At 41.5% G+C, this 26,118-nt stretch overlaps 1 protein-coding gene across 1 annotated transcript in view; it reads left to right on the top strand.

The window, feature by feature from the left end:
* ATP13A4 (ATPase 13A4) overlaps positions 1–19,623 on the top strand; it is a 41,572-nt gene extending 21,949 nt beyond the window's left edge. The window contains exons 16-30 of the mRNA XM_015638342.2: positions 386–539; positions 1,133–1,244; positions 2,830–2,954; positions 3,797–3,960; positions 4,963–5,085; positions 5,715–5,794; positions 6,528–6,570; positions 7,166–7,275; positions 8,066–8,162; positions 8,887–8,959; positions 10,221–10,395; positions 10,814–11,022; positions 11,972–12,060; positions 14,122–14,202; positions 14,699–19,623. Of these exons, the coding sequence (XP_015493828.1) occupies positions 386–539; positions 1,133–1,244; positions 2,830–2,954; positions 3,797–3,960; positions 4,963–5,085; positions 5,715–5,794; positions 6,528–6,570; positions 7,166–7,275; positions 8,066–8,162; positions 8,887–8,959; positions 10,221–10,395; positions 10,814–11,022; positions 11,972–12,060; positions 14,122–14,202; positions 14,699–14,920 (1,857 nt within the window). The 3' untranslated portion in view covers positions 14,921–19,623. The remainder of the gene's footprint in view (positions 1–385; positions 540–1,132; positions 1,245–2,829; positions 2,955–3,796; positions 3,961–4,962; positions 5,086–5,714; positions 5,795–6,527; positions 6,571–7,165; positions 7,276–8,065; positions 8,163–8,886; positions 8,960–10,220; positions 10,396–10,813; positions 11,023–11,971; positions 12,061–14,121; positions 14,203–14,698) is intronic.
* Positions 19,624–26,118: the final 6,495 nt, after the last annotated feature.

A 26,118-nucleotide genomic window follows, 5' to 3' on the forward strand; every position in this document is an offset into this window, starting at 1 on the left:
TGAGTAGGGAATGCAGTAGAGTCTGGTGGCTGATGTCAGACCCATACTGGTAACATACACTGGTGAGACACTTTCTGACAACCATTTTCCCTTTTCAAGACCAGTGTAAAACCTAAGTCTTACTAAAGGACTAGTAAATTACTTTCAGTAAATTACATTTAGTAGTCTGCTAAAATTGTCAATGAACTTTTCCTACTGCTTAAGCTAAATATTTCTGCACAAATTTAATCTCATCTTTATGAGACAGTCATTTCTGTCCAAGTGTGATAAATTAGCCATTATACATGGTTAGCTTCTTACTATGGCCCAAAGGACAGACCTAAAATCCTTCAGTCTGAGTCTAAAATCCTTGCTGGAGTGTGTAATCCACTTACTTTTCTCCTAGGCCCCTGTGGAAGGAATTATCATTTTACATCAGTTCCCATTTTCCTCAGCCTTGCAAAGAATGTCTGTCATTGCCCAGGAAATTGGTGGGGATCCACAAGCCTTCGTAAAAGGGGCCCCTGAAATCGTAGCCATGCTGTGTAGAGCAGAAACAGGTAACAAATATTTATAAATGCATCCTAGAAATAGATATGTATAAGTGACTTTGGATGGTGCAATGAAATGGAAGGCACAAATGAGATTTCTGTCTAAGACTTAAAAAAGCCTGAAAAGTGTCTCTGTTGTATTCCAAGTCTAAGGCTAAGCTCTCACACAGCTCTTCTCAGCAAAGAAGGATTTTGAGAGAGGTAAGAGATAAAAGTAACTATCAACTCCTAGACAAGATGTACAGTCTCTAGCAAAATAGATATTTGCAAAAGTTGTCTACAGGTTTGTCCCATCTCAAAAAGGCTGGGTTTTTTTCCTCCAAACCTTGGGAGGACAGCTAGAGAAGCACAGATCCTTCATCACACCCTGGGAGAAGGTAAGTCTTTGCAGTTTAGGACCTAAGTTCAAAATGATAAAGGAGAGGCAAAGATTTTCATATTGAACAAAATTAAGTTCAGTTCCTTTCTTTGATGTGCTTGACCTATCGGTTGACTCTAGGTCTACAGGCCCTCTGGGACATAAACCTCCCCTGCTCCAAGGCTTCCTTTTATTAGAAAGCAGTTAAATGCTTTGATAAACTGTCTTTTTGTCTTTTGCACAGTCCCATCAAACTTTGAAAGCAAGCTCCTGCTCTACACAGCACAGGGCTTTCGGGTCATTGGACTGGCCTGTAAATCTCTGCAGGCAGGGAAGCCTCCTGCTGCTCTAACAAGGTAAGCCATAAAAAGCACTGCTGCTGGCCATGTTCAGCCATGGGCCAGGGGTGCCTCACAAATCACAATCACCGCATCACCCCTGCCAGGAGCACGGTCTGAGTACAGAGTTTTGTTAGATTCAGGCCAGATGGAATCGGATTTAAATCTGCATTTATGTCTGGGAATAGATAGAGGGCAGTCCTATAGACCATATACAGAATCCTTGCACATTTCTTAACTTTCTCAACTCTGGATCAACATAAGAAGCATAATCCTATTACACTCTGAAGACTAGCACATGCTCCCCATTCATTCCATCATTTACACTAGTCTCCTTGCAGATTTACCCATGCTTTCAGTTGAAGAGAAGTTTTTTCAATTTTTTTTTATTATCCACACTCTTCCATTAAGCAAAGGCAGTAGATGGCCCCCATTACTGTTCTCCAGCCCAGTCAAAGTCAGCAAACTACCTGCTGCTGTTGTGTTGGTCCAATCATTTAGTTTTCTACCTTTAGCCCTGTTCAGTTTCTACAGAAGGCAGCAAACTGCTCTATTATGGTCATGGAATTATTTTTTTACAAGCCTCACAAAAGAACACTTACACACGAATCCCTATAGTATTTTTCCCCAAATCCCTTTCCCTTTTGCTTGTGATACTCCAGAAACACCACTTCTGAAATATCTGCAGTTACTCAGCATCTGCTGTTCTCTCTTTACTAGCTGCAGGTCCTAATCCAGGTGAGGCTCACTTGCTTTTTCACAGGGCTTTTTTCTTTGCTGATAGGGCTGATGGCACTGAGGCAGAGTGCAAGTGGTTACATAACTCCTGTGGCAGGTATCATAACAGACCTATCCAACCCAATGAGTAAATGTGTGTGAAATGGCACAGATTTTTCAGTTGTGCATGCAGTTACAGCATGTGTGATGTTTATGCTGCCAGGAGAAAGGAGAAAGCTGCTGGTCAAACACAAGATCTGCTGTGAAAGCAGTGACCATTCAGGCACCACCTGACTCAGCTACTCTGACTGCAATGCAAGTGTTTGGCATCTCCTCGGTGTCTAAAAAAAGTGCTTGAGAGCTTTTCTTCTTTTCAGATTCTTCAGAGTTGACCTTTGTTCCTGAGACACCTCTAGCTCTTGCCTCAGGGATGGGGTGTCTAATAATTTCTCTTCTCAACTGCATGTGTTTAACTGTACAAAAACAATAGCGCAGGTGGCAAGAAAAATATAGGGGAAAACAGAACTGGAGCTGCCACAGGCTGTTTGCTTAGGTCCAGCTGTTAAGAGGAGCAGACACATTAAATAAGGTGTGTTTCTTTTTTATACAGTCCTCAAATGAGAAAGTCTAGTGTGCAGGAACTTTCCAAATCAGACCACCACAGTTTGGGAGTCCTGCAGGAAATTCGAGGTTCTGGTACTGAATTAGCACTGCTGATTTTGAAATAGCACCACAAAAAGCAGAAATCCTGGGACTGCATAAAATTGACAAATTATTTAAATTTTTTTTAAGTTAGATGGGACAGTTGATAGTTATAACTGGCTGTCATCAAATCCAATGTGATAAAGGTAAAATAAGTAATTAACTGTATCTTTTTTACTGTTAGGGAGGAGGTAGAATCTGATCTGACATTCCTGGGTCTGCTGATAATGGAAAATCGATTAAAGAGGGAGACAAAACCTGTTCTGGAAGAGCTCAGTGCTGCCTGCATCAGGAGTGTTATGGTCACAGGTATCTAAAAAAGGTGGATTATTTTTGTGGTCACTGGCCCAGATAGGGAGTCAACCAATGTTTATATGAAAAGTCTGCTGTACCTACACCACTGGTAGGAAGGCATAGATGTTTAATGCAAAGAGCATCTGTGTTTTAATAATGACATAAGGTGGACCATGTCGTCCCTGGCAACTTCCCCAGGCTTCTGATTCTAGGTGTCTGATTCTAATAAAGGCATGTCATGCAAGATCCCGTTTTTGTAGGGCCTCCTGAAGTGAGCAGAAATGGAGCATGCATGCTCAGGACAAATCTCCAAACCTTTTGATATCTATAACTCATGATTACCAGTGCCTGTCTATGTTTTTTTTTTTTTGGGGGGGGGGGGTTTGGATTTTTTTTCCTTGAAGGGCTATTCTATCCAAATCCAAATCAGGGTTTGGATAAAATAACCCCAAGTTTTACCATTGTCCAAAGACTTGGGCCTCACCCCTTTCAGCCTACATACACCAAAGCAAATCAATGAGAATCAGGGATACCAGCAGCAACTTAGCACTGAATCCCTTATTGTTTTTTGTCTAAAACAAATAATCTATGGATTTCCCATAGGGGTTTCTTCAAGCTGAATATGAAAATACTTCATGTCCAGATCAAAATGTTTCTTTTCCAAATGGAAGTATGTTTAATGATTGAGAGAAACCTTATATGCAAAGTTTTAATCTTTATAAAAAACTTTCTTATGCACAGGCACTGAAATCTTACTGATTCTTCTGGTTATATTTGAAAACTCAGAATTCAGGCTAATGAATAAACAATTCCTCACTGCAGAAACTTTTAGGTAACACTTCCTTTGATTTTTGTAGGGGACAATATTCAGACAGCTGTAACAGTTGCCAAAAATGCTGGCATGATTCCTCCAACACATAGAGTGATCCTTGTGGAAGCAAACAAAGTGCCTGGATCTTTTTCAGCATCTATAACCTGGAAATCCCTAGAAGAAAACAAAATTGAAGATTACAGAAGCATGGTGAGCATATCAGAAGCAGGTTTTGTGCAGCAGGAAAACAAACTAAGATGAAATGCTTTAAAAAGGAGTGAGGTTATGCTAGTATAACAGAGAAATGCAATTTACCCTGAGAATATGTGGTAGAAGAGTGTTTAGGAAGAGGGACATAAAAATGCACTCCCCTAGAGCTTAATTCTTAGCATATTATGCTGTGAACACTTTTTTGCTAACTGCCTAGCTGATTTGCAGAGATCCCAGAAAGATTTGTCTCTAGCCCTCAAGCTTAGCTGATGCCAGTTTAAATGCTTCCTTTCCCTGCAAGATAAATTTGATGGTATAGATGTAGACTTAAAAATCTGTGGAGCTGCATTGAACAAACCAGCCCACTTCAAGCAGGTAGTGTTGGCACTTTCCCACACCTGCAGAATTAAAACACGGATCCACTGTTGAGAAACTGCATAAACACACTGAATCATAGGCAAGCTGGGCTAAATTTTTTTTTATAAAGCATCTTCACAGAGAAGCTGGGATGAAGACCAGTTACTTTCTCCCTGAAGAGTTAGTCTGAAGGTGCTGACCGTTCTCTGGGAAGTACAGAGTCAGGCAGATGGTAGGGAATATCTGCAGAGGCTCTTGAGTGGCTCCTCAGCCTGAGCAACTTCTGCCCTGTGTTTCACTGCACAAAGACTGCTTAGATGTGGTGTCCATCTGCTGTCCCTAGTCCCTTTCATTTCCAGCTCAGCCCACCAGACTGGCACTGTTGCAAATGCAACAATCCATTAGATAGAACTTATGCAATGAACACCCAGTTAACACTGAAATTATTTGTATTACACACCTCAATCCTTTTACAAATCCAAGCGAAGGCAATGGGCCTTGAATCCAAGTCTCCCAGAGCCTTCAAAAGCAACTTCTTCATGGTATGTCCTTTACTTTATCTGTAGTAGTGTCTGTGTAAATGCAGAGTAACTTTTGAGGGCCTGGGCACAGTACTCATTCTTTTTATTTATTCTTATTTTATAGGAAGATGACAGTCAGACTGAGCCAGGAGTCAGGCTGGCATTGGGATCAAGCCAGTATCATTTTGCCATGAGTGGAAAGTCTTACCAAATTGTAGTACAGCATTTCAGGCACTTACTTCCAAAGGTAAGATCTGGATTATTTGACTGGAGTAGCCTTGCCATTCAGGAGATATGAATTGTCCTGGTACAATTGGCTGAAGAGACCTGTATCAGGATATCTTCTGGGAACAATTATAACCCTGAAATACTTATAGGCTGGATGAATCTCTGATATTATTGTACGGTGAAGGATCTGAAAATCCCTGTATTTTTCTCTGCACATGAGAGGAGCAGGCATGCCTTAAGGTGTGATTTAAAACATTTGTGTCGATATTCCTACCCCTTGCACAGCACTGACTCTGACTTGTTCTGGAGATCAAGAGAAAACACAATATTACACATGGGGAAATTCAGCATAGCTTGTCTGTTCCATGGACAGGATAGTCTCATGAATTCTCTTCTTATAACTCCCTGCCTGGAAATCTGTGTTCATTAGGAAACTCAAATGGCATACCAGGCTTCTTGTCCTTATTGTCATTGCTACTTTCTCAAAATATTCATTAGGCTCCCTTTATCTTTGGTTATCAGCCTTTCCTGCTTCACTCTAGAATCAGTTGTTTATAAGTGTGATATTTGGCAATTTTAATTGAGATTATTAGTGAAATCACTTACTACAAGTGTTTTAAAAATAATTTCCTATTTTTCTCCTTATAGCTCTTGCTGAATGGAACAGTTTTTGCTAGAATGTCTCCTAGTCAGAAATCCAGCCTTGTAGAAGAGTTTCAAAAGCTGGAGTAAGTTCCTAATGAATTTGAAAGTGTTTGTTGAATTCCCAGGTTTGAAAAGAGTCTAGTAAGAGCTAACTTTTGTCTAGCATAGAGTTTCATGGAACTGCACAAAACTGAAACTTCCACACATCTGCAAGCTGGCAATTAAATTCCAGAAGTCTATTAAAATAGAGACACTGAACTCCATGCTGCTTTGGCAACTTGTCAAAGATCAAATACTTCCATGGTCTGGCTTTTGTTTGTTCATACCATCCTTCATTTTTACTTCTCTCTGGGCCTGAAGGATTGACACTTTTCTCCCCAAGAGTCTTAAGAAGCTCTCCCAGCACTGCAGCTTCTCTGAGCTTGCTGTCTTTTTACTGTGCTACTGCTGGCTCAATGTGATGGGTTAGAAAATGTGGCAGGGCAGTCTGGATTGTTCACAGTCACAGTGATACATATATATATATATATATATATGAGTCACAGGCATCTTGTTGCCTGTTGTTAACTGTTTCCCAAGTCTTTTGAAGACTCTCACCCTTACTTTACCTAGCTAGCCCCAGGCCTTGTCCTAGAGCAAGGTGAACTTTGGGCCATTTCAGATTATCAACCTGGTGTGTGCACCTAAACTGCTGTCTGGCCAGACAGGCTTTAACTTTCCAGGAAGGTTTTTAACAAAAATCTTGTATGACTTGCATAAATTACTTGCCTGGAGCAGGCTCAGATTCTTCACTTGCCTTATCACTTTATTTTTTAGTTATTTTGTGGGCATGTGTGGAGATGGAGCCAATGACTGTGGGGTAAGTGAAATTTTTTAACAGTATATTTTAAAAATGAGGAATAAATGCAATGCCAGTAGAATATTCCAAACTGAGCACATGCTGGAGATGGAGTGTACCACTTATTCACAGAGCAGCTGTACTACCACCAGTACTGATCTAGACTTGATCCCACTGTGCATTTTACCATGCAAGAGCTATTCCCAGGCAGAGATTTTTGCAGTTTGTGATCTCAAAGACTGATTCATTTTCCTTGCAAAAACCATCAGAAGATTCTCCTTGGGGAAGCAAGCAGAAAACCTAGCCTGCATAAAGTGTGGGAGCAAACAAGTGCTCCCTCCTCTCCTCCTAAAAAAGGTGGCAGAGCCAAACCTGTCTTCTGCAGCTGGTAGTGGATGGCTGTGTGGTCTGTGGAAAATGAACTTTCCCATGCTTGCATCCCCATTCTTTCCCTGAACTTGGCATCTCGCTGGAAGAACCCTGAGGGTGGAGCACACCCTGGGAGCTAAGGGGGACTGCTGTCACAGAACACATCCTGTAATAAGGGGACACTGCTTGGCTGACATGTAAGTTGCTGTATGTCCTGGTGAGCACTGAGGAGGAATGTGACTTTCAGGCTTTGAAAGTGGCACATGCAGGGATATCACTGTCGGAGCAGGAGGCATCTGTGGCTTCACCTTTCACATCACAAATGCCCAGCATAGCCTGTGTTCCAGAGCTAATCAGGTAAGCATGGGGTTTTGTTTCTTATTTCATAAAGAAGAAAGTTGCCATTCCTCTCAAGCATTAGGCTAGGTGCTTCCATCAAGTCACAGTATCTAGAGAAAAATAAATGTCTTTGACCTTGAAATTGCCATTTGCCTAGTCTCTATCTGGGAGGAATTCCTTTAAGATTCATTATCACAAGAGGAGGAGATTTACAGTTGAGCTTTATGGCAACAAAAATATTTTAAATGCAAAAGAAATAACAAAATGAACAGCTCCATAAAGCTGAATCAAATGTCCACCAGCCAACCTGTACATGAATTTTAGATCCTACCTCTGATACCCTATGCTAGAAAAACATGGCATCTGTTATGCCAGGATCCTGATTTTGCTTACTCTGGGGCACTTGAGCCACCAGGGAGAGAGCATTATCCTGATTGGATATTGTATGTTCACTGTAGGAGAAGAGGATTTTTTAGTTCTGAACTCACTGAGCAGCTGCTTGGCTTTGTAAGTTTTTCCTTATACGGAGTTGTTAACTACACTATTAATATCAGCTGAAAAAGTTGCTGAGGTAAACTGTAGTCTACAGAACACAGGCTACTGGAATCAAGCCCATTTCATTGAACAAGATATCTGCAAGTAAAGATTTTACTTTCATTTACATTTACATTTATTTCACCTCCCAGCAAGATACTGGTAGAGGCCTCTCTGTGACACATGCCTTGTTTTTCAACAGCCTTTTGAAAGAACTGGCCCCAGGAGTAGACCCATCACCTAATTACTGTACTTTATTTATGCCTTCACACAGGGAAGGCCGTGCTGCACTTGTCACTTCCTTCTGCATGTTCAAGTACATGGCACTGTACAGCACAATTCAGTACCTTGGTGTTCTCCTGCTTTACTGGGTATGTATTGGGAACTCATTGGCTGGAACTGGATAAGCTACTATTTCCTTGTAGGAGAAATAGGGCATAAAAGCCACATGAAACTAGGAGATGGAGCTTTACCTTTACCCCAGCTGCAAACTTCTGTGGTGTGATCAAATGGTCCTCCTGTACCCTTAGCAGAAAACTGACAAGATTCTTCCCATGAACTTCAGCCAGAGGGCTCAAGATCCAAGCTGGGCAGAAAGAAAGCTGAGATACTGAATGGTGTTTTGGATGAGGGCATATGTCTGTGAAAAGGAAGAATCTGGTGTAAGCATATGCTGTTACAATTTATTCAGCATTTAAAGCATGAATTAACTTGACAGTAAGCAAATCCCCTGGAGTGCCTTAAACCACTTTTGCATAGCTTTTTCCCAGATGGAGAGAGGGCTTTGTGTTCAGAAGTAATGCAGCAGTGAGGAAACAGTCTCTTGAAATATTCTTCTCTTTTATTGCCTGGAGTGAACTGAAAGTGTAGTTAGTCCAAATAGTGTGCAAAATGAGAATATTCACCACAGGCCCAATGGTGAGGAACCTATTGGCAGGGTGGTGGAATGTGTGGTTTCTTTATCTGCAGAGCAGCATTTCAGAACAAACAGAGCAGTAGCTGCATGGATATAACACGGCTTTCTGGAGATGATACAAACGTGCCCAAGGCAAATGTCTGATTTGTGATTTTTTTTCTTTGTTTTCCTCTTTTCAGCAACTAAACTCCTTTGGGAATTACCAATTTTTGTTCCAAGATCTCGCTATTACCACCATAATTGGTGTGACAAGTAAGCCCCTTAGTCATCCTATGTATTAATGAGAGAATGATCTCAAATATTTTTCTCCTCCTTGGAAATGCATAATTCTACATACAGAAAGAGAGAGAATGAAGGCCAAGCTTTCTGCAGACTAAACATCCTCTATGTAGAATAGAAGATGTTTAAATTAGTAGAAGAGGGGTCTTGTTTGAGAAAAGCCCTGAAGATGGGAAGTGCTTAGTAGTGCTTTTGCTGAACATGTAGGTTGTTGCTAACTGGGGTGCTATCTTTAGGACCAAGTGAGTAAGCCCACACCTAGTGCAGTGGAAAGTCTATCCAGGCATTTATTTTCCGGTTGACCTTGGAAGGCAGATTAAGATATATATTCCATGCCCAAATGAAAAAGTAGGAATTAACTTTTTTGAGTCCAGCTCACATTTGAAGCTGTGTAGGCCAGAGCCCCGAAAGGAGAGAGAGGTGAAAATGGAGTAGAAAAAATGAGAGATGTCAGACACTACAGAGCAGGGAGTTGTAGCCAAGAATAACAAGGGAAACTGGTGCTGAGGCAGAAAGAGAAAGACAATGTTATTGAGACAGAATAAGTGCAGGGAGAGTTTTAGAAGCAGGAATGGCAAGGTCAGGGCCATGAAAAGCATATATCAAAACCACATCCTGGTATGTTCCATCCTTGCTGGAACACAGACAACAGGAAAAGACTTTGATGAAATCAAGCCTAAAAAGGTCAGCCACAAAAACACTGTGTGCCAAAAGCTACATTGCTGTAAGTAGTTTATCTGGAATTGCATCAAAGCTTTGTACATAGCTCTTTTACTCAAAATCTGGATAACTTTATTAAACCCAAGAACAGAAGGAAACCTGTTGTGTCAGGTAATGCTGTCCTCCAGCTCAGATAACTAGCCACTGTGTGTTTAGTGCAGGAGGATGAACAGAACTTGGGCAGAAAAAATCCCAAGCCACAGCTGACAAGTGACAGAAAGAGAACAGAAGAGAGTATGTTATATCCTTGGCCCTGACAGCAGCCAAATAAAATAAAAAGCCAACATCTTACTTTTCAAAAATGCCTCATGGTAGTGAGATGACATTAGTTAACCTCTTCTTTGTCAATACAATTTTGTAAGAAAACAAACTCTGTTTTGCACTTTATAAAATCTTTGTATGGTTTATTAAGAATATTACAGACTGCAAAAGGTGTCATTGATACAGTCAGTACTACACAGCATCATTGCTTGTATTTTGGACACACTAGTAAACACATCTGTGCATGTTTCAGTGAGTTTCACGGGTGCCTATCCAAAGCTGGTCCCCTACAGGCCTCCAAGCCAGCTCATCTCACCCCCATTGCTGCTCTCTGTTGTACTTAACATCCTCTTCAGCCTCGGCATGCAGATCTTCGGGTTTGTGATGGTCCAGGAGCAGCCTTGGTATTCCAAGACCAATATACACAGGTAGGACCCCTTTCTGGGACTCTGGATACCACAGGGTTGACCTAGTGGTGCAGGTCTGTGTGAAACTATTGATCAGTGTAACTGCAGGCCTGATGAGCAGCTGCAGCAGACCCTGTGCTGCCCACAGGGTGCAAACTTTAACCAGTGTTGTCTGGGCTCCCTAAGCTCTCCAGCAACCCTTCATGCACTGTTCATATGGTGAGAATGCTTCTGCTGAGCACAGAGAGAGTTTGATTGCAAGAGAAACCAGGTGTGAGCTCAAGCTCTGACAAGTTCAGCAAGCTCAACCAGTGGTGAGATTGAGGGCATCGCCAATAACCTATATCATGGCTGTGAGGGAGGATTCCTGAGAGTTAATAGTGGAAGATGGGGGAAATAGCCAGGATCATTCCCTGACCAGTGTGACACTCTTTTTCAGTGCCTGCCTGTCAGTGAACAACCATGAGAGGAATTCATCCTCCAGCCTGGGGCTCCACGGGGTGGAAGATGGAGCCCATGAGCAAAGAGACAATGGCTTCAAGAGCTATGAAAACACCACAGTGTGGCTGCTAAGTACCATCAATTGCCTCATTGTAGCACTAGTGTTTTCCAAGGGAAAGCCTTTCAGGCAACCTATCTACACCAACTGTAAGTATGGGGAGAGAAGAAGGGACATATAAGTCAATTTTAATAGTCAAGTTTAATAGTCAAATTTAATAGGGAAAAATTAAACTTGACCAAAATTACGTCAGCCAAAAAATCAAGAGAAAGACCGTCATGTGAAGGGAGGATGAGCACATATGTTTGTGATGGTTCCAGAAGATGAAGTGAGTCATGGAAGACCTTTTTCTCATTGGGAAAAATCCTGCAGCATGCTCTTAGAGAAAGCTCTTTTTTTTTTTTTCTTTTCTTTTTTTTTTTCCTTTACTGAAGAGTTAACATAATGCTGCAGATTTAATGGCTTTGATATTTAGGTATAGTAATAGTGAGGAGGGGGCATTCCTTGTAGAGAGCAGAAAAATTGGTCATCAGTCTCCCAGAACACAAATGAGTGCGTGGAGGATGAAGTTCAGTGCATGCCAACTGAAGAGAAATTTAATTTACTCATCATTGGAACCTTTGCCTACAGATAGAGAAGGTAATAGGTTCTCCATTACTTAGACTCTAGATCCCCATCAAGAGCAAAATCTTGACATCACTGAAGTTGAAGGCAGCGCTCCTAACCATATTAACAAGATCAAGACTACATCCTGGATGTTTTTCTGAATCACAGGCTATACTGTGATCAGAGAGAGACTCACTGGAAGGCTGTAAAGCTTCTCAGATGTGAAAGGTCAAACCAAATATTCAGAATACCCATTTGTTGTTTTAAATCTGTGGCTACAATGCTTGTCCCACACTTGTGTATAGCTACTTGACTGAGTAAACCTGGGATTTTCCTCTGTTCATTTCTCTTTTGCTGAAAATTCCTTTCTATCCCACATATTCTTTGATTTTTGTGTAACACAGGAAATTATTACAATCTTCTACAGGAAAGGCAAGCAGCTGAAATTACTCATAAACCTGTGGGTTTTTTTCTTTGCTCTTGCCCCTTCAGATGTCTTCATATTGGTGCTCACAGGGCAGCTGGGCATTTGCCTCTTCTTGATGTTTGCTGACATTGATGATCTCTACTCCAAGATGGATGTGAGTATTGTTCCAAAGAGCATTTCCTTCCTGCTACCAGTCCATTATAAGCACACTGGGATTGTTTTTACAAAAGGCACAGACTTTTGCAGGGAGACATGGAATCTCTAAAGACAAATCATATTTAAAGAGGTGGATTTTAGATGATGGGATTGTAGGAACTTCTGGAAATACGGTGGCTCCAAACAAGTATCTGTGCATTCAGCAGGACAGCTGCACATGTAATTTTGATTGTTTCAACATATTGTCCAAGCAACAGAAGATAACATCGCTAAGCTTATGTGTGGTATGTTGATGGCTTGTGAAGCCAGGAGCAGAACAGGGCTGAGTTCTCTGAGTTTACAATAAAGCACCATGTTCAGTTTCTCAAGCTGAGCTACTCTGAACAAAGGCCCTCATGCCAAAATCTGCCAGTTAGCACTCAGAGCGGCTCTCAGTTCCAGTCCCAAATATTTTCAGGCTCCCTGTTTAAATTTCAGAGAGCCTGAAGTTTCCCAAAGCAGGATTTGTGTTTAGAACAGCTGTTCTAGAAGAGAAAGACTTGCCATGGCAAGAGAGGCTCTATCTTGATCTTTGATTAATAAATACCAGTAAGGCTTGACTTATGTAGTCTGGCAGAATGCAAGCTGGGAGTTGTCTTGTGTAAATCTGTCCCAAGGGAAATGTGAGGGAAGGATAATATCTACATCAGCTGAAGGACAGGGTTGTCAGTGGACCTGACAATTAGTATGTTAAGACTGGGAGATGTTAACCTTCTCTGCTGTGACACTTTCACAGAGTAGGAGTCACAGAACAAAACAATAAAAGCACCACACAGCTATTTTTTGTTTGGGTTTTTTTGTGCATTTGCAATCAGAACAGTGGCTTTGAGCCACAAGTGCTGAACACAATGCAGTTCCCAGTCCAGTATGTTTGCATGTCAGATAGCAAGTCGGTTTAGAAATGGAATTAATGAAATATGGAAAGAGAGTCAAAGGGTCCGGGTCTCGATTTTAAATGTCAAACAGCCCACCTAAAGTTGCCTCACTGTTGCCTGTAACTATTTGCAGAGCCCGGCTCAGCGTACAGACCCAGTTAGAAAGCCTGCCACGAGATGGCACTTTAAAGCAAGTCATCGTCCTCTTGTGGACTGCGGTGGCGCAGGACATTTTTCAGCACTGCAGCTGCAAGGGGATAAAATGCTTTTGGGGAGAACTAAAAACTCCCAGGCCAAGCAGTCTGCAGGGAATTCACTGAAACTGCTGAGAAGAGAAAAGGAGGAAGTAGCAATCAAAACCTGTGCAATAGCCTAGCCCTGGAGAAACTGTTGATCAGTTTAGCTACAGACAGAAAGTCAGTCCCATCTCTAGGAAGCTGGAACTGAGTTTGGAGCTGAAATACTCACTTCAAACTATTTCTTAATATTAGAAAGTAAAAAGGCAGTTAGAATTCCTCTTTCAGTTCTAAAGAATGTTTTCCTTTGTTTTCTCTACGGCATTGTAGATTTTAAAATCTCTTTATCAGTAATTCCTCAAGACAAATAGCAGTATTAGCTCATCAGCAGGGTAAGCCAGTTTGGAGTCTGGCTTTTTATAACATGAAGCTGGTGAAGGTCTGAAGCACAAGTCATGTAAGGAGTGGCTGAGGGAGCTGTGTTTGTTTAATCTTGGGAAAAGGAAGTTCGGGGGAGACCTCAGCTCTGTCTACAGTTACTTGACAGAAGGTTGTAGCAAGGTGGGTGACACTTTTTTTCTCCCATGTAACAAGTGATAGAGAAGGGAATGGCCTCAGGTTCTGCCAAGCACAGTTTAGACTGGAGATTAAGAAAAAAATTAAACTGGAAGTGTTACAGACTGGAACAGACTGCTCAGAGAAGTGGTTGAGCCATCATCCCTGGAAGTACTTGAAACAAGTGTTGTGGCACTTAGGGACATGGTGGACTTAGCAGTGCCAGGTTTATGGTTGGGCTCAATGACCTTTAGGGATTTTCCCAACCTAAATGATTCTGTGTTTTTTGCACAAGTACCCACCAGCGTTTACTTTGGACACATTGCTGAATACCTTCTCCTGCTTTTTTCCCAGCTTGTTTGCACCCCTACCATGTGGCGAGTCTCCATGGTGATAATGCTTGCAGTCACACTTGCTGTGTCCTTCCTTGTTGAGGTGAGTGTGTTTCCTTGGATGTGCTGGTCAGCACTAATTGGAGAGGCAAAATGGTCAAGTCTTGCTCTTTCTCCCTCCTCCACAGCCCAGTTTTGGAATATCTAGTAAAGCAGGAGTAATTGCTGCTACTTCACCCTTGCTCCCTTTTGTTAAAGCCCTCAATGATAAGGGAATGCAAGGCCTGGCCACCTTTTCTTTCCTCTGGTGAGTGGGATCTATCAAGCCCTGCCCCAGGCTAGAAAAATATGGGTGGTGTGTGTTGTTTTCTGCTCAGATCCTGAAGGTTCTCAGGAGGAGCTGGTCACAGTTTTCTGGTGGAGAACTCTGGAGGAGCTGGTATGAAATGTTATCAATAAAAGGCTGTTTAAGGGACGTGGATGAGCAGGGCAAGTGTGAGATCTGGGTTTTCACTATTTGCCGTATGTGTGTACTCTGGATGAAGAGTAAACTGCTGTCCACATCCTCTTAAACCTTCATTTTGCTTTTACCTGTACAGGAAGCTGTTATTGAGAACAGAGCCCTGTGGCTGCTTCTGAAAAAGACATTCCGGTACCGCTCAAAGAGCCACTACAAGAGACTGCAGCACGTGTTGGAGCAGGACTCAGCCTGGCCACCTCTGAATGAAACCTTCTTCTCAGATTCTGTGGCAGTAACAGTAGAAGGAAATATGGGAGGCCATAGCAATCCAACGTTTGACAGCAGTGAGGACTCACTCTGAAGGAAACTGCAGTGGGCACACGCCCAAGACAGTTGCATTTCACCTTAAAAGTAATCTGACTTAAAAAGAAGGTCTGACTCATTACTGCTCTCCCATTCTAGGAATAACCAGCTCTCTTGCTTACATCTAAATTAACTGGAAGCATGAAATCTGCAGAACATAAAGACACAATGATGTTTTCTCTGTTCCCTTGCCCATACACAAATGGCTGCCAGCTGTAAATCGAACACCTTGCTGAATGTTGGTAAATATTTGTGGTTGAAACACCCCATTGCTGCTTCCCTCTGTTGAACTGCATTGTGTAGTCCCTAAGGGTGGGGGATGCTCCGGATGAAAAGTAGCTAATTGCAATAGCAGCATTCCTCTGAGCAGTTCCACTTGGAGAAAACAAGTAGAACTTACTCCTGATAGAGGCTGCTGAGCACAGGCATTCCTGGGATTCTTCATGGAGTTTCAGATACTGCTATTCAGTGTCTTGCTTTTTTTTTTTTTTTTTTTTTTTGGAGGTTTTAACCCTTCTGGCAATAACTGGCTTCCAGAGCTGAGAGCTGCAAACAGCCAAAGCTTTCTAGAAGTGTCCACTCCCAGCACCACTCTGTGCTCTTCCCATGATGGGAACAAAAAGAGCTCTCTTGGTAGCTCACTGCTACCAGGAAACCTGTTTGCCCTCTTAGGTTTTAGCAAGTGATACTTGTATTTTATGGCTAAATTTTTTTTACCTGCAAAGCAGAATGATTTCACTATTTAACCTTTTTTTTTCCTTTTGGTGGGAGGTATTGTTCAGGATATCCATAAAAAAAATTAGAATAGAACATATTAATTACAAATTATGATCTCGTCCTGTGGATGTTCAAGGACACACTTGTGTCCCTTATGGGGTGAGCTTGCTTTATTAGGGCAGGTGCAGCATAGCTGGGCTGCCTCCTGGCATCAGCTTTACCAGTGCCAAAAGAAGCAAACATTGAAGGGGTTATTAACCACAAAGACCTAAGGCCTGAAATAAAAGATGTGAAGCCAGCCAGATCTCAAAATAACTTTTTTAAATTCTGTGGAACGTTCTTAAGTTGAACCATCTGAGGTTTAGTCTCTGGTTTCTCCATAATTGCAGGTGCAATTCATTCATCAGCTCATACCCCTCATCTGTTAATCTTTGATGGAGAATTTTACCCAATTTACTGTGCTATGTTTGCCATACATAAATGCAACAACACTTACATTCCTGCAAGTGTTACCTACACAAAAAAAAAAAAGAAAATGCAGCTTCTACCTGCACATACTGTCTTAGCCCACTGATGTTAATCTGCCTTTTTCCTCACTGCATTTTGCAATCTTGGTCCCCAGCTGCATAAAACAACAAGATAGTCAATCACAAGGGCTTTGGACCAAGAGGAACACTTCCTTCTGTGGATAAGGTGTGCAGGGGAGCTGTGCCTTCTGAATTGACTTCACAGGTTGTTTTCCATGTTTTTACTGGGTGGGGCTGAGAAGCACTTTATTACTGGAAACTGTATTTTCCCACCATTGTGTGCTAAAGCACTCTTGTGCTGTCACAGAAAGCCAGGAATCAGGCAAGCTGGAAATCATGGGAAAGACTTCTTTGGTTTTTAGACTTAAAAAGCAGCTTGGGAAACAAAGAGCAAATCAGAAGAAATTCTTAATTGTTTTGAGTCAACATATCTGCACCAAAGTAGAGTCTGAAAATAATGTAGCCTGAATCTAAAAATAACCAAGAAAATAAAGAAATAATAGCTAAGAAAAAAGAAAAAAAAGACAAAACCCCAACAAACTCAATCAAACAATATTTCAAAACTTGAACAAAACATTTATTTGACTCAAAGCAATTTTATCATCTGTTTTTGACAAGTTTGATATAAGCAAATGGAGTAAATGTTTTCCTATCTACAGTAGTTTACCTAATGGTAAATGTCTGTCACAAAGCCACACAGCCTGAAACAAACTAGAAATATTTTGTATTAATTCCTAGAAGTGACTCCAAAGTTTTCATGAGTTCTCAGTTCACAGCAAAATCCACTGGAAGGGGAAGGCTAGATGCTCTCTGCATTCTTTACAGCTTGAGGCACCAAAGAGCAGGTTAATGGAGTTACTCCTGACATCCTGCCTTTTTAGATACAGTAACATTTTTCTTGATGACAAAATTCACTGTCTTACAATGAACTCCCCCACAAAATGAAATGTTGCTGCATGTGCTTCAGTGACAGCAGCAGTAGTATTGCAGACCGGGCATGTGACTCATAGAAACCACTGACAATATGAAAGTATCAAGTCTTGGTAAACCTGTGATAATTAGGTTGGGGAGATAAAGACCTGCTTGCCTGCTGCTGAAATACAGCCTTACCTGCAGGAGAACAGAATTCAGATGGTAGGTAATGATTAACCTCTGCCACTCTGAGCACAGCACTTGGGGGGACAGAAATGAAGATTTCACCTGGGTGCTTTGGGATGGGGTGACTGATACTTCATAGACACAATCCATGGTGGAAGTGAACCATGGTAGTGAACCTCTTTTTTGGCTGTTAGCACACATTCCTAGCAGAAGGGTGCAGGGACTAATAGGAAGCTAAGGAGGTGCTGCATACTTGTAACAGCTAAATATTTTCCTTGTGTTGACTGTGTCCCTTCTTGGAGAGCAGTACTGTCAAAGACTGATCTCCTCCTCCTCTGCTGTTGGCTCTTATTCCTGACAGAACTTTTCCTGTGGACGGGGACATTTTTGCTTCCTGACTGAGCAAATACACAGACTTGGAGAGCTCGTGCTTTTTGCAGCTGCTGGGACTGCAGCCAAATCATAGCTGCTCTTTCATGGAGGCTCTTGCTGATGATCTTTAGTGGAATATTTTTTAGCATAGCTAAGGCACACTCATTCCTCTTTAACAGACTTGGTTTAGTAGTCCAGAGACTACAAATCACCAGAGAAATGCTGCTGCTGGACTTGCCTGTGGCCTCAACAGCAGAGTAAAGCAAAAGCATGTTTTAGAATAGAGGAAAATATTTGCAGAATTGCTATTTTTAATTGCTTCTTTCACCTTATAACTTCCTTTTCTCCTGACATAGCCACAGGATGTTTTTGTTTTTGTTTTTTTCTGCCTAAATAAGGACACACTGCAGGACTGATCTTCCTCTACAGAGGACAAAACAGATATTGTGGATAAGAGGGGAAATAGTTATAGATAATTACTTGCTGAGTTTGCATATAGAAATACCAGGCATGTGTTTCTGCATACAGGATATTGTTATGCTGTTTGTGTTCACTTTACTGGGCTATGGATGCTACACACGAGTGTCCTTAAAATGGGACACACCTATGGATACCTGAACTTTTAGTGAAGTATGTTTGAAACCCTACAAAATTAATGAAAAGTTCCAGGACTTTTGAAATTGGTTAGATTTGATGTTACCAACCTTGCAGTGCCCTCTGGAAAGGGGTTTTGAAGAGAACTCCAGCATGGCACACTGAAAAGTTTATTTAATTTGAACTTTGTATTTCCATTCAAGACTGAAACTTCATGTTTGAAATACTAATGGTAGTGCCTGGAGGCAGACTGGTCCTCATAAGCTTCTGGTAGTTCAGGCCAGATGCAGCTTCAGTGTCCAAGGGCTGGCACCCTGATTTAGTGTCTGTCTCTTTGTTCTAGTGAATGTCAAAGAATGCATTAAATTTTCAATGAGGGACCAAATTTGTCAGACGAATAATTCATTTCAGTTCCAATCTTTATGTGGAAAACATTTTCACTGGCTATTTTAGTTCCACTAGCTCTACAGAATAGTCTGAAGTCACTGCATCTGAGTGATGAGTAATCTCTGAAAAACTTCATTTAAACTTTTTGCTGTTAGCTAGCTGCCAGAATAACAAAAATTATGCTTTCACATGTTTGTGGGGCTAGTGGCCTATTTTGACATAACACATAAAAGTGAGTGATGACTGTTGTTATAAGGCTGACAGAATGTAACATAGCTAAAAGTATGGAAGGAAATCAAACCATCGTCTTAGCAGTAGTCTGAGGCTGATTACTGCTGACCTCACAGACAGGTTTTCTTTTTTCCAAATAAATATATTCACAGTGACTTTCTTAAATCCCAAAATATTGAAGACTTTTGTGCTAATTCAGTCTTTTCCCTCCTGCATATTTGGGTACTGTCTGAGTAGCAGTTACATAGCAATCAGAAATGTCACCTCTGTTAGATGGCTGTGCTGGGAAATCACATGACTTACAGTTATGACAAAGTCTCACTTGTAGTTTCTACTGCCAAAGAGGAGTTGGCTATCAACAGTTTCTAGTTACAGACATGTGAAAGCTGATAAGCTTTTCCCTGGCAGCCAGCAAGAACAACTGTGTCCTGGGGTACCTCAGGCCCAGCATCACCAGCTGGGCAAGGGAGGGGATTGTCCTGCTCTGCTCTGAGCTGGGGCAGCCTCACCTCGAGTGCTGGGGGAATTTTGGGCATCACAGCACTAAGAAAGACACTGAACTATTAGACAGCATCCAGAGGAGGGCAGAGAAGATGGTGAAGGGCCTTGAGGGGAAGCCATATGAGAAGTGGCTGAAGTCACTTGGTCTGAGTGCTTTTGGAGAATTTGGAAAACATTTCCATGATTTCTGAGTCCACTTTAAAAGTACTCAGTGAAGGTAAAAACACATGAAGAAACTATATAATAGGGAAAAAAGAAATTATGTGAATGGAAGTATGGGAAGGAGTGATATGAGTCTGGAAGAAAACAGTTTAATCTCTCAGGTCTGGATATTAGAAATCCTGCTCCCCTGTATTGTTAAAATTTAAAAGCAAACATTAACTGGGGATTCCTGACTCCTGATTAATGTTTTATTTATCTTCAGGAAGACATAAGGGTTAGAGGTCAACACTGAGCATTGCAATTTCTGAAGATGGGATGGCAGCTCTGAGGTGCTCTGACCTGTTTGTCACGATCACGTGCTGCTCAGAGCAAGGCACAGCTTATGTTGCCTCCAAATTCACCACTAAAATCATTGTTCCTGAGCTGAATTACTGGGCAAGGGCAAGATTCAGCCTTCTGAGAAGTAACTTGAGAAGGTGAAGTGCTATCTGTGGAGTGCTGCCCAGGAGCACTTTCATTTCTGCCCCTCACTGATCTTGGCAAAGTCCATGTGAAGAGCTGGGGCTTTTGCCAGCACAGGTGTGTTGTCTGCACATCATGTTTTTGTATCTGCAATATCTGTAGGATAAGTAGCTCTCCCACGCTGAACAAGTGTTCAGAGATGCCAGCGTACCTTTGTACTTAAAGTATTGCTGTCCATCATTTTGCAATTGCAACTCTTAAATCAAAATAAGGCATTCTCTCTAATGGCCTTGCAATGACAATTAACTTCATCATTATCTCAGGAGATCCAATTGTATGAATTAGATTGCAATAACTGGCAAAGCTCAGACACACAACTAAATTAGAATTTCTGTATTTCTTCCTGCAATGGCAGTTTTGTAATAGTCTTTACAGCTTGGTGGTTCTGTTGATATCCTGCAATTGTTGAGCACAAATAAACCTTCTACTAAGGGACACTGCAAATAGCAATGCTACAGATAAGGGGGCTGACTCTGGCATGAAGCAGGAATTGGTCCTTGAAGGCCAGGGGAAATATAGGGACATGAATTGGAATGAGACAGAAAATTTATGTTCCCACCACAGCTTGTCCTATGTTAATTAACTCACATCCTGACTTTTAGTGAGTGATGTGAAACCTCCCTGGATAACTCCAAGTTCAGTTTCTGTGCTATGAGCATGGCCACCAAATTGTAACTTCCTGTTTGATGTTGAGTACTGGTGGTTCAACAGTGCAGTTGATTTCCCATCCACAGCAGCCTCCCAAGCTGCATCACATCATTGAGGAATATAACAAAGTTCAGGTTACCATCTGCACCAAGAGAGGAGTGAGTCACCTCCATCTTTTTTTCCTCACCAGCCTGTATAATGAACTAACATGTTGAAATGTATCTGGAATTGCACAGCAAAGGAGAAATGGGGCAGAGGGAGGTGAGGTGGGCAGGGCAGCAAGAAGTGTGGACACAGCCTGTATGATGCAGTAATGATGCATCTGTATCTGCAGCATCTGTCATTATACAAGTAAACCCAATAATTTGTGTTAAGAGTCAAGAACAGCTTGGAAATTTAATTTCACAAACAAGCAACTAGATAACAATTCTGGCCTTCCAAGACCTGCTTCCTATGCTATGTCTCTGCTATGGGCTGCTTACACAATCTTGTCAAGCAGTTTGCAAGTGTTTTTTAGTGAGTCTAGACACATGGCTTCCATCCAGATATGTGTTTTCTTTCTCAGCCTCAATTCCTTACTCATACAATAGGGGTTATGGCTATTTTTGCCTCCCAAAGGCATTGAGATGAGCAATATTGAGGGTGGTGGGAGATGTGAAGGCCTTGGGTAGGTTTTCCTGGTCAGGGTGTTTCACTAGGACACTAGGCAAATGAAGCTGAAGATGCTCACTTGGAGAGAGAGGCTTAAAGGGCTGATCTTTGAGCTGTTGTTTTACAGCCAGTATTATTTCTAAGAAGCACTGTTTTAAAATAATACAGTGGAGAAGATTACTGATACTCTGTGTGTCTTGAGGCTTAACTGCCCAAAACTTGTGCACAAGTAAAGTTTGTTTTTGTATTGTTCTACAGGAATCTTGTTACTTTGTCCCTGGAGACACATTTCATTTAGGTGTTAAAAAGTTCTGTCTCCCCTGTGGTGCTGTCCTGATTGACAGAAGCCACATTGTGAGTGAAGGAATGTTCTCAGGTGCAACACTGGAGATAGAAATGCTAAGGTTCTCTGAAAGGGAAGTGTCTCTATCTGTTCTGACAGCAAATTTTTTACTATTTATTCGTGTAGTTTGCAGCAGGAGGAGAAAAACGGTGGCTTGAATAATTCACAGCTGTCTTAAGCTTTTGGACGCTGCCATTGTCTAATACGCATTTCTTATCCACATTAAAAACAAGTAGCATTAATGTACTGTTAGGAGTAGAAAGTGAAAACACTCAAATACACTGAATATGTATTTTTTTAGTTTTTGGATTCTGATGTTGCAGCAGTTCAGAGCAGAGAGGCCAGTATTAACCCTAAACATCAAGGCACTGCAAGGCATAAACTTGGTTCAGGGACAAAATGTGACCCAACCTCCTCATACATCATATTCAGAAAAACCTATCATACCATGGGTGGGAGAAGGCAAGAGAAGGAAAAGAGCTGCTCTTCTCTCTGCCATGTCCTGGCCTGGAGTGGTTCTGGATCTCTACAGTTAACTACTTTGTCATTTTTCTTCCTTCCTTGTCAACTTTTTCTCAAGAGAGATACCAGATATGTTTGGGGAGGCAGAGTGCAATGGGTGTCCCTGCTTCCTGCTCAGCTCCTTCCCTCTGAGGAATACACCTGGGCACTACTGTGGCAGATGTAGCCACAAAGGAGGCTGCTAATTCAAGGCAAACAGAATTTAACAGCATCCTGAGTGCTTTTAATTACCCTGAGGGTATTAGGAGAATATGCACAGGGCTGTTCAATTATATCATTCTCAGCACAGTTAATAAATATTCTTAGTCTAGTCAATAAACCTTTCATCTTGTAAATGTTAGGATAATGCTCCTTCTGTTGAAATTAAGTCTTGCTGATTTTGGTGCTTGTCAAATATCACCTACCTTCTGCAAAATCTATGAGACCACAGATCAGAGCTGCAAAGGTCACGTTTCTTTAGGGACTTCCCTAAACCCTGGCAGGCTACATCTCAATTCCAAGCCTAAAGACCATTGAAATCCTAAAGGAATAACAGTATAAACATGAAAGTGGATTATATTCAAAATTGTACTCAAATTAAATTTTATTCATATTGCAAAATAGAATAACAGACGTCAGCACTTCAGTGCATGTGGTGCTGAACTCAAAATGTTAATCTTTTCCAGTGGCCAGGAGAAATCATACACCCCATATCAACTCCCAGGATCACTAGTAGTTATTAGTACCAGATACTTCAACACCACAAAGATAATTATGCCATAATGAATGAAAGAAGAAATTCATTGCAAGAGGAGAATAATCACATTCCCAATACTTCTTAAGAAAGCAGAGAGGAAATTACTATCTGATGTAAATTAATGAGATTAAATTAATAAGTGTCAACCAATAAAATACTCCTCCAGTGGGACCAGACTGCAGGCATGTAGTATAATCTCTTCTTGGCCCTCCTCCAGTGCTCCAGGGAGGCCCCACTGAGGAGGTGCATGTTGAACAGGCTCACAGCCCACCAAAAGGCAGGCAGCTCAGGCAGCACCAGAGTGATTTTCACCAAGATACCCTTGCAGGCAGTGTCTCACGTAAGCAGCAGAACAAAACTGGATCCATGTGTCAGAATAAATTCATGTGCAAAAACATCCCCTGTAAGGTATCACAATGTAAAGCTCTTTTTGCAGATGTGTCCAATGTGCATCTGACTCAGAATGTGCTGCTGACCGCTTGCCAAGAACACGAGGAGGAGCTACTGTTGTGTGCATGGATCTCATTAGTCTATTTGCATAATTACTCTTTCCTAAATGTTCACATTTTTAAATGTATTATAAATCTAGCTGTCAGCTAAGCTCAAAACTGTGAGCCAGTAAAGGAATTTAATTCTTCTTTCAAAATATCCTATTTTATGTTTAATAAGATATAAATATTTGTTGGTTTTATGTGATGTTCAGCAACTTCACGGTGTCTCTGAAGTATTAATTAATTAATAAGCCAATTATGATCAGGCTGAGAACAAGGTATAATGTGCTGGAAACAGAAGAGGCTTTGATGGCCCAGAGGCACAACAGGTCCTGGATTCATTGTGCTTTTTAATAGAGCTGCTTAATTCCAGATTCATTTCACTGTGCCTGTGCTAGCAATAGTGGATGCTAGTGGTGACCAAATATAAATGTATCTATTTAAAGTTCTCCTTAACAGGCCAGAATAAATGGTGATGGCTGTGTTGTGGTCTGGCAGACACACCTTATCAGCCAGCAGCTTCTCAGGGGGAATGTGTGTGTATGAAAAGAGAGGACTCTGATAAATTAAATAACTTCTGTGATGAAATTACAGTGTCTTCACCCAGCCCAGCCTTGCATGTCTTCAGTCATGCCCAGGAGGGAATAAACCTCAAAGCTGGGCTGAGAGAGAAAAGAAAGAACCAGAAAGAAAGAAATGGGGCATGAATCTTTGAGTTATGATGAGACACAGTGTCAATAGGGGCTAACCAATTTACCCATTTTTAACACCAGGGTGGGAAGAACAAGTGCCTGTGGCTATGCAGATGTAAAATCTACAGCTGGAAGTGAAATTTGGGCTCCTTATGGCTTTCAAATTGCTCCCAGGGTCACTGGGAGCAGGCTAACAGTGCTTATCCAGCCCTGAGTGAGCAGCAGCAGCCTGAGCAGATGCATTCCCTCTCTGCAGCCTCACAATCCTTCTCCAAGGGCACATTGCCAGGATTTTTTGGGAGATCCCTGCTGTGAGTTGTTTCCTCTCCAATAGGGCTGTTTCTGCTCAAACAGCAATTCCTAAATAGGACTTCTGTCCCAGCCCATCAGAGTGTTTTCCCATCTCAGTTACTCCACATCAAGCTGAACTTATGAGAATTAATCATTGTGTAATTTTTGGCCCTCTTAAAAGCACTCCCACTAACAATATGCTTTCAATATTCAAGTTTCAGAAAATCCCTAAGTTTCCATCCTCTGCCTGGGGAGCTGTATGTGAAGGCATGGAGACCTGTCATCCACTGGTTTTGGATAAGGAGATTCAGGGAAATCCCCTGGACATGAAAAGGTTTTGAGTGACTCAGGGCTGCCTGCTTTCACTCTCTTAATTTTACTTGGAAGCGCTGGAGTGTAAGGCAGGGGAGGGAGAGCCTGGTCGCTGCTTGCTGAAATCAGATGATCAGACCACGCTATGGGCTTCATCTTCAAAGGCCCTTGGGAAGCTCTGTGTTCTGACAGCTGAAAACATAGACCCAACCAGCTTCTTCCAAGCAGAAGGAGCTGGATTTCTTGTAACAATACCAGGAAGACAGTGCTATGGCAACAATGAAACCTGTCTTGTTTCAAAGGTTGCTCTGTTCCCATGACAATGTAACTCATCAAATTTCAGTTTCCAGTTTTACAGGGCTGTAGATTCAGGAATATTGTGTTAATGTGTGTTGATTAAGAGAAAGGCTAGAACAAAGACTGGAAAATAAGTGAAATAGAAAGAAAAACACCAAGATTCCTGGGAACTGTGCTGAGATGACCGTTCTTGAGACAATGGTTCATAAACTTGAGATCAGTGGTCTGATTACACAGCCAGAACACAGAGAATGTGAAATTGTCAATTCCCATTTTCTTCTGGGCTGTGGAGAGTAGTCATTGTTTCACAGAAGATCGAGGAGGAACAGTACAACATGTACATGAAATTACCACCAGAAATACTGTCCAGCTTTTGCAGACAAGACACTCATGTGGAGTTTCTATACTCATAGAAAAAGAGAAACTTTATTGTGTTTTTAACCTTAACCAAAACTTTAATCAGGGCTTATGCTGAGGCTGAAATTCTAAAAGGATTTCCACTGGCCCCACTGCAACTGCATGTCTTTGACTCCTCCTGCAAACAAGCTTTGGGCTCAATAAATTCCATTAGTTAATGCTACAAACAAGTTTCCATTGCTTGTAAGTTAAATTCACAGAGCCCAACAACTAGAGGGTTGCACAACCTCAAGTTCAGCTGTAGTACATCTCTTAGCTGACTTGCATCTGCTGAAGATTTAGTGCATAAGTAATATTGATATGTCAAAATATTCAGAGCAGATGTAGGATCACAGTAATTGTGTGTCACATCAAGTGTGTTGTGCTGTACAAGTTCATGAATTTCCTCCTAATTTATTGCTGTGTAAATTCAGCATTGAGTTACTGACCCAGCTTGTTAAGGCTTTAAATCTTATCAGTGCAAAGCTCACTGTAGACATGCAAATTACTGTTATTAAGGATAATTGATATTAATACTTGAGCCAAGGCTTCTGTCCTCTTGCTGAAAATAAGCACAGGCTTTTCTATTTTGTCTGTCAAGAATATTATAAGCCTGTACTCAAATTTATCTGCAAATTTGAAACTCAGGTCACTTCTGTGATTCACTGAATACCTGAAAACAATCCCAAACAAACACAGAACCAAT

Source organism: Parus major, chromosome 9 (genome assembly GCF_001522545.3).
Source record: "Parus major isolate Abel chromosome 9, Parus_major1.1, whole genome shotgun sequence".
NCBI lineage: Eukaryota > Metazoa > Chordata > Aves > Passeriformes > Paridae > Parus > Parus major.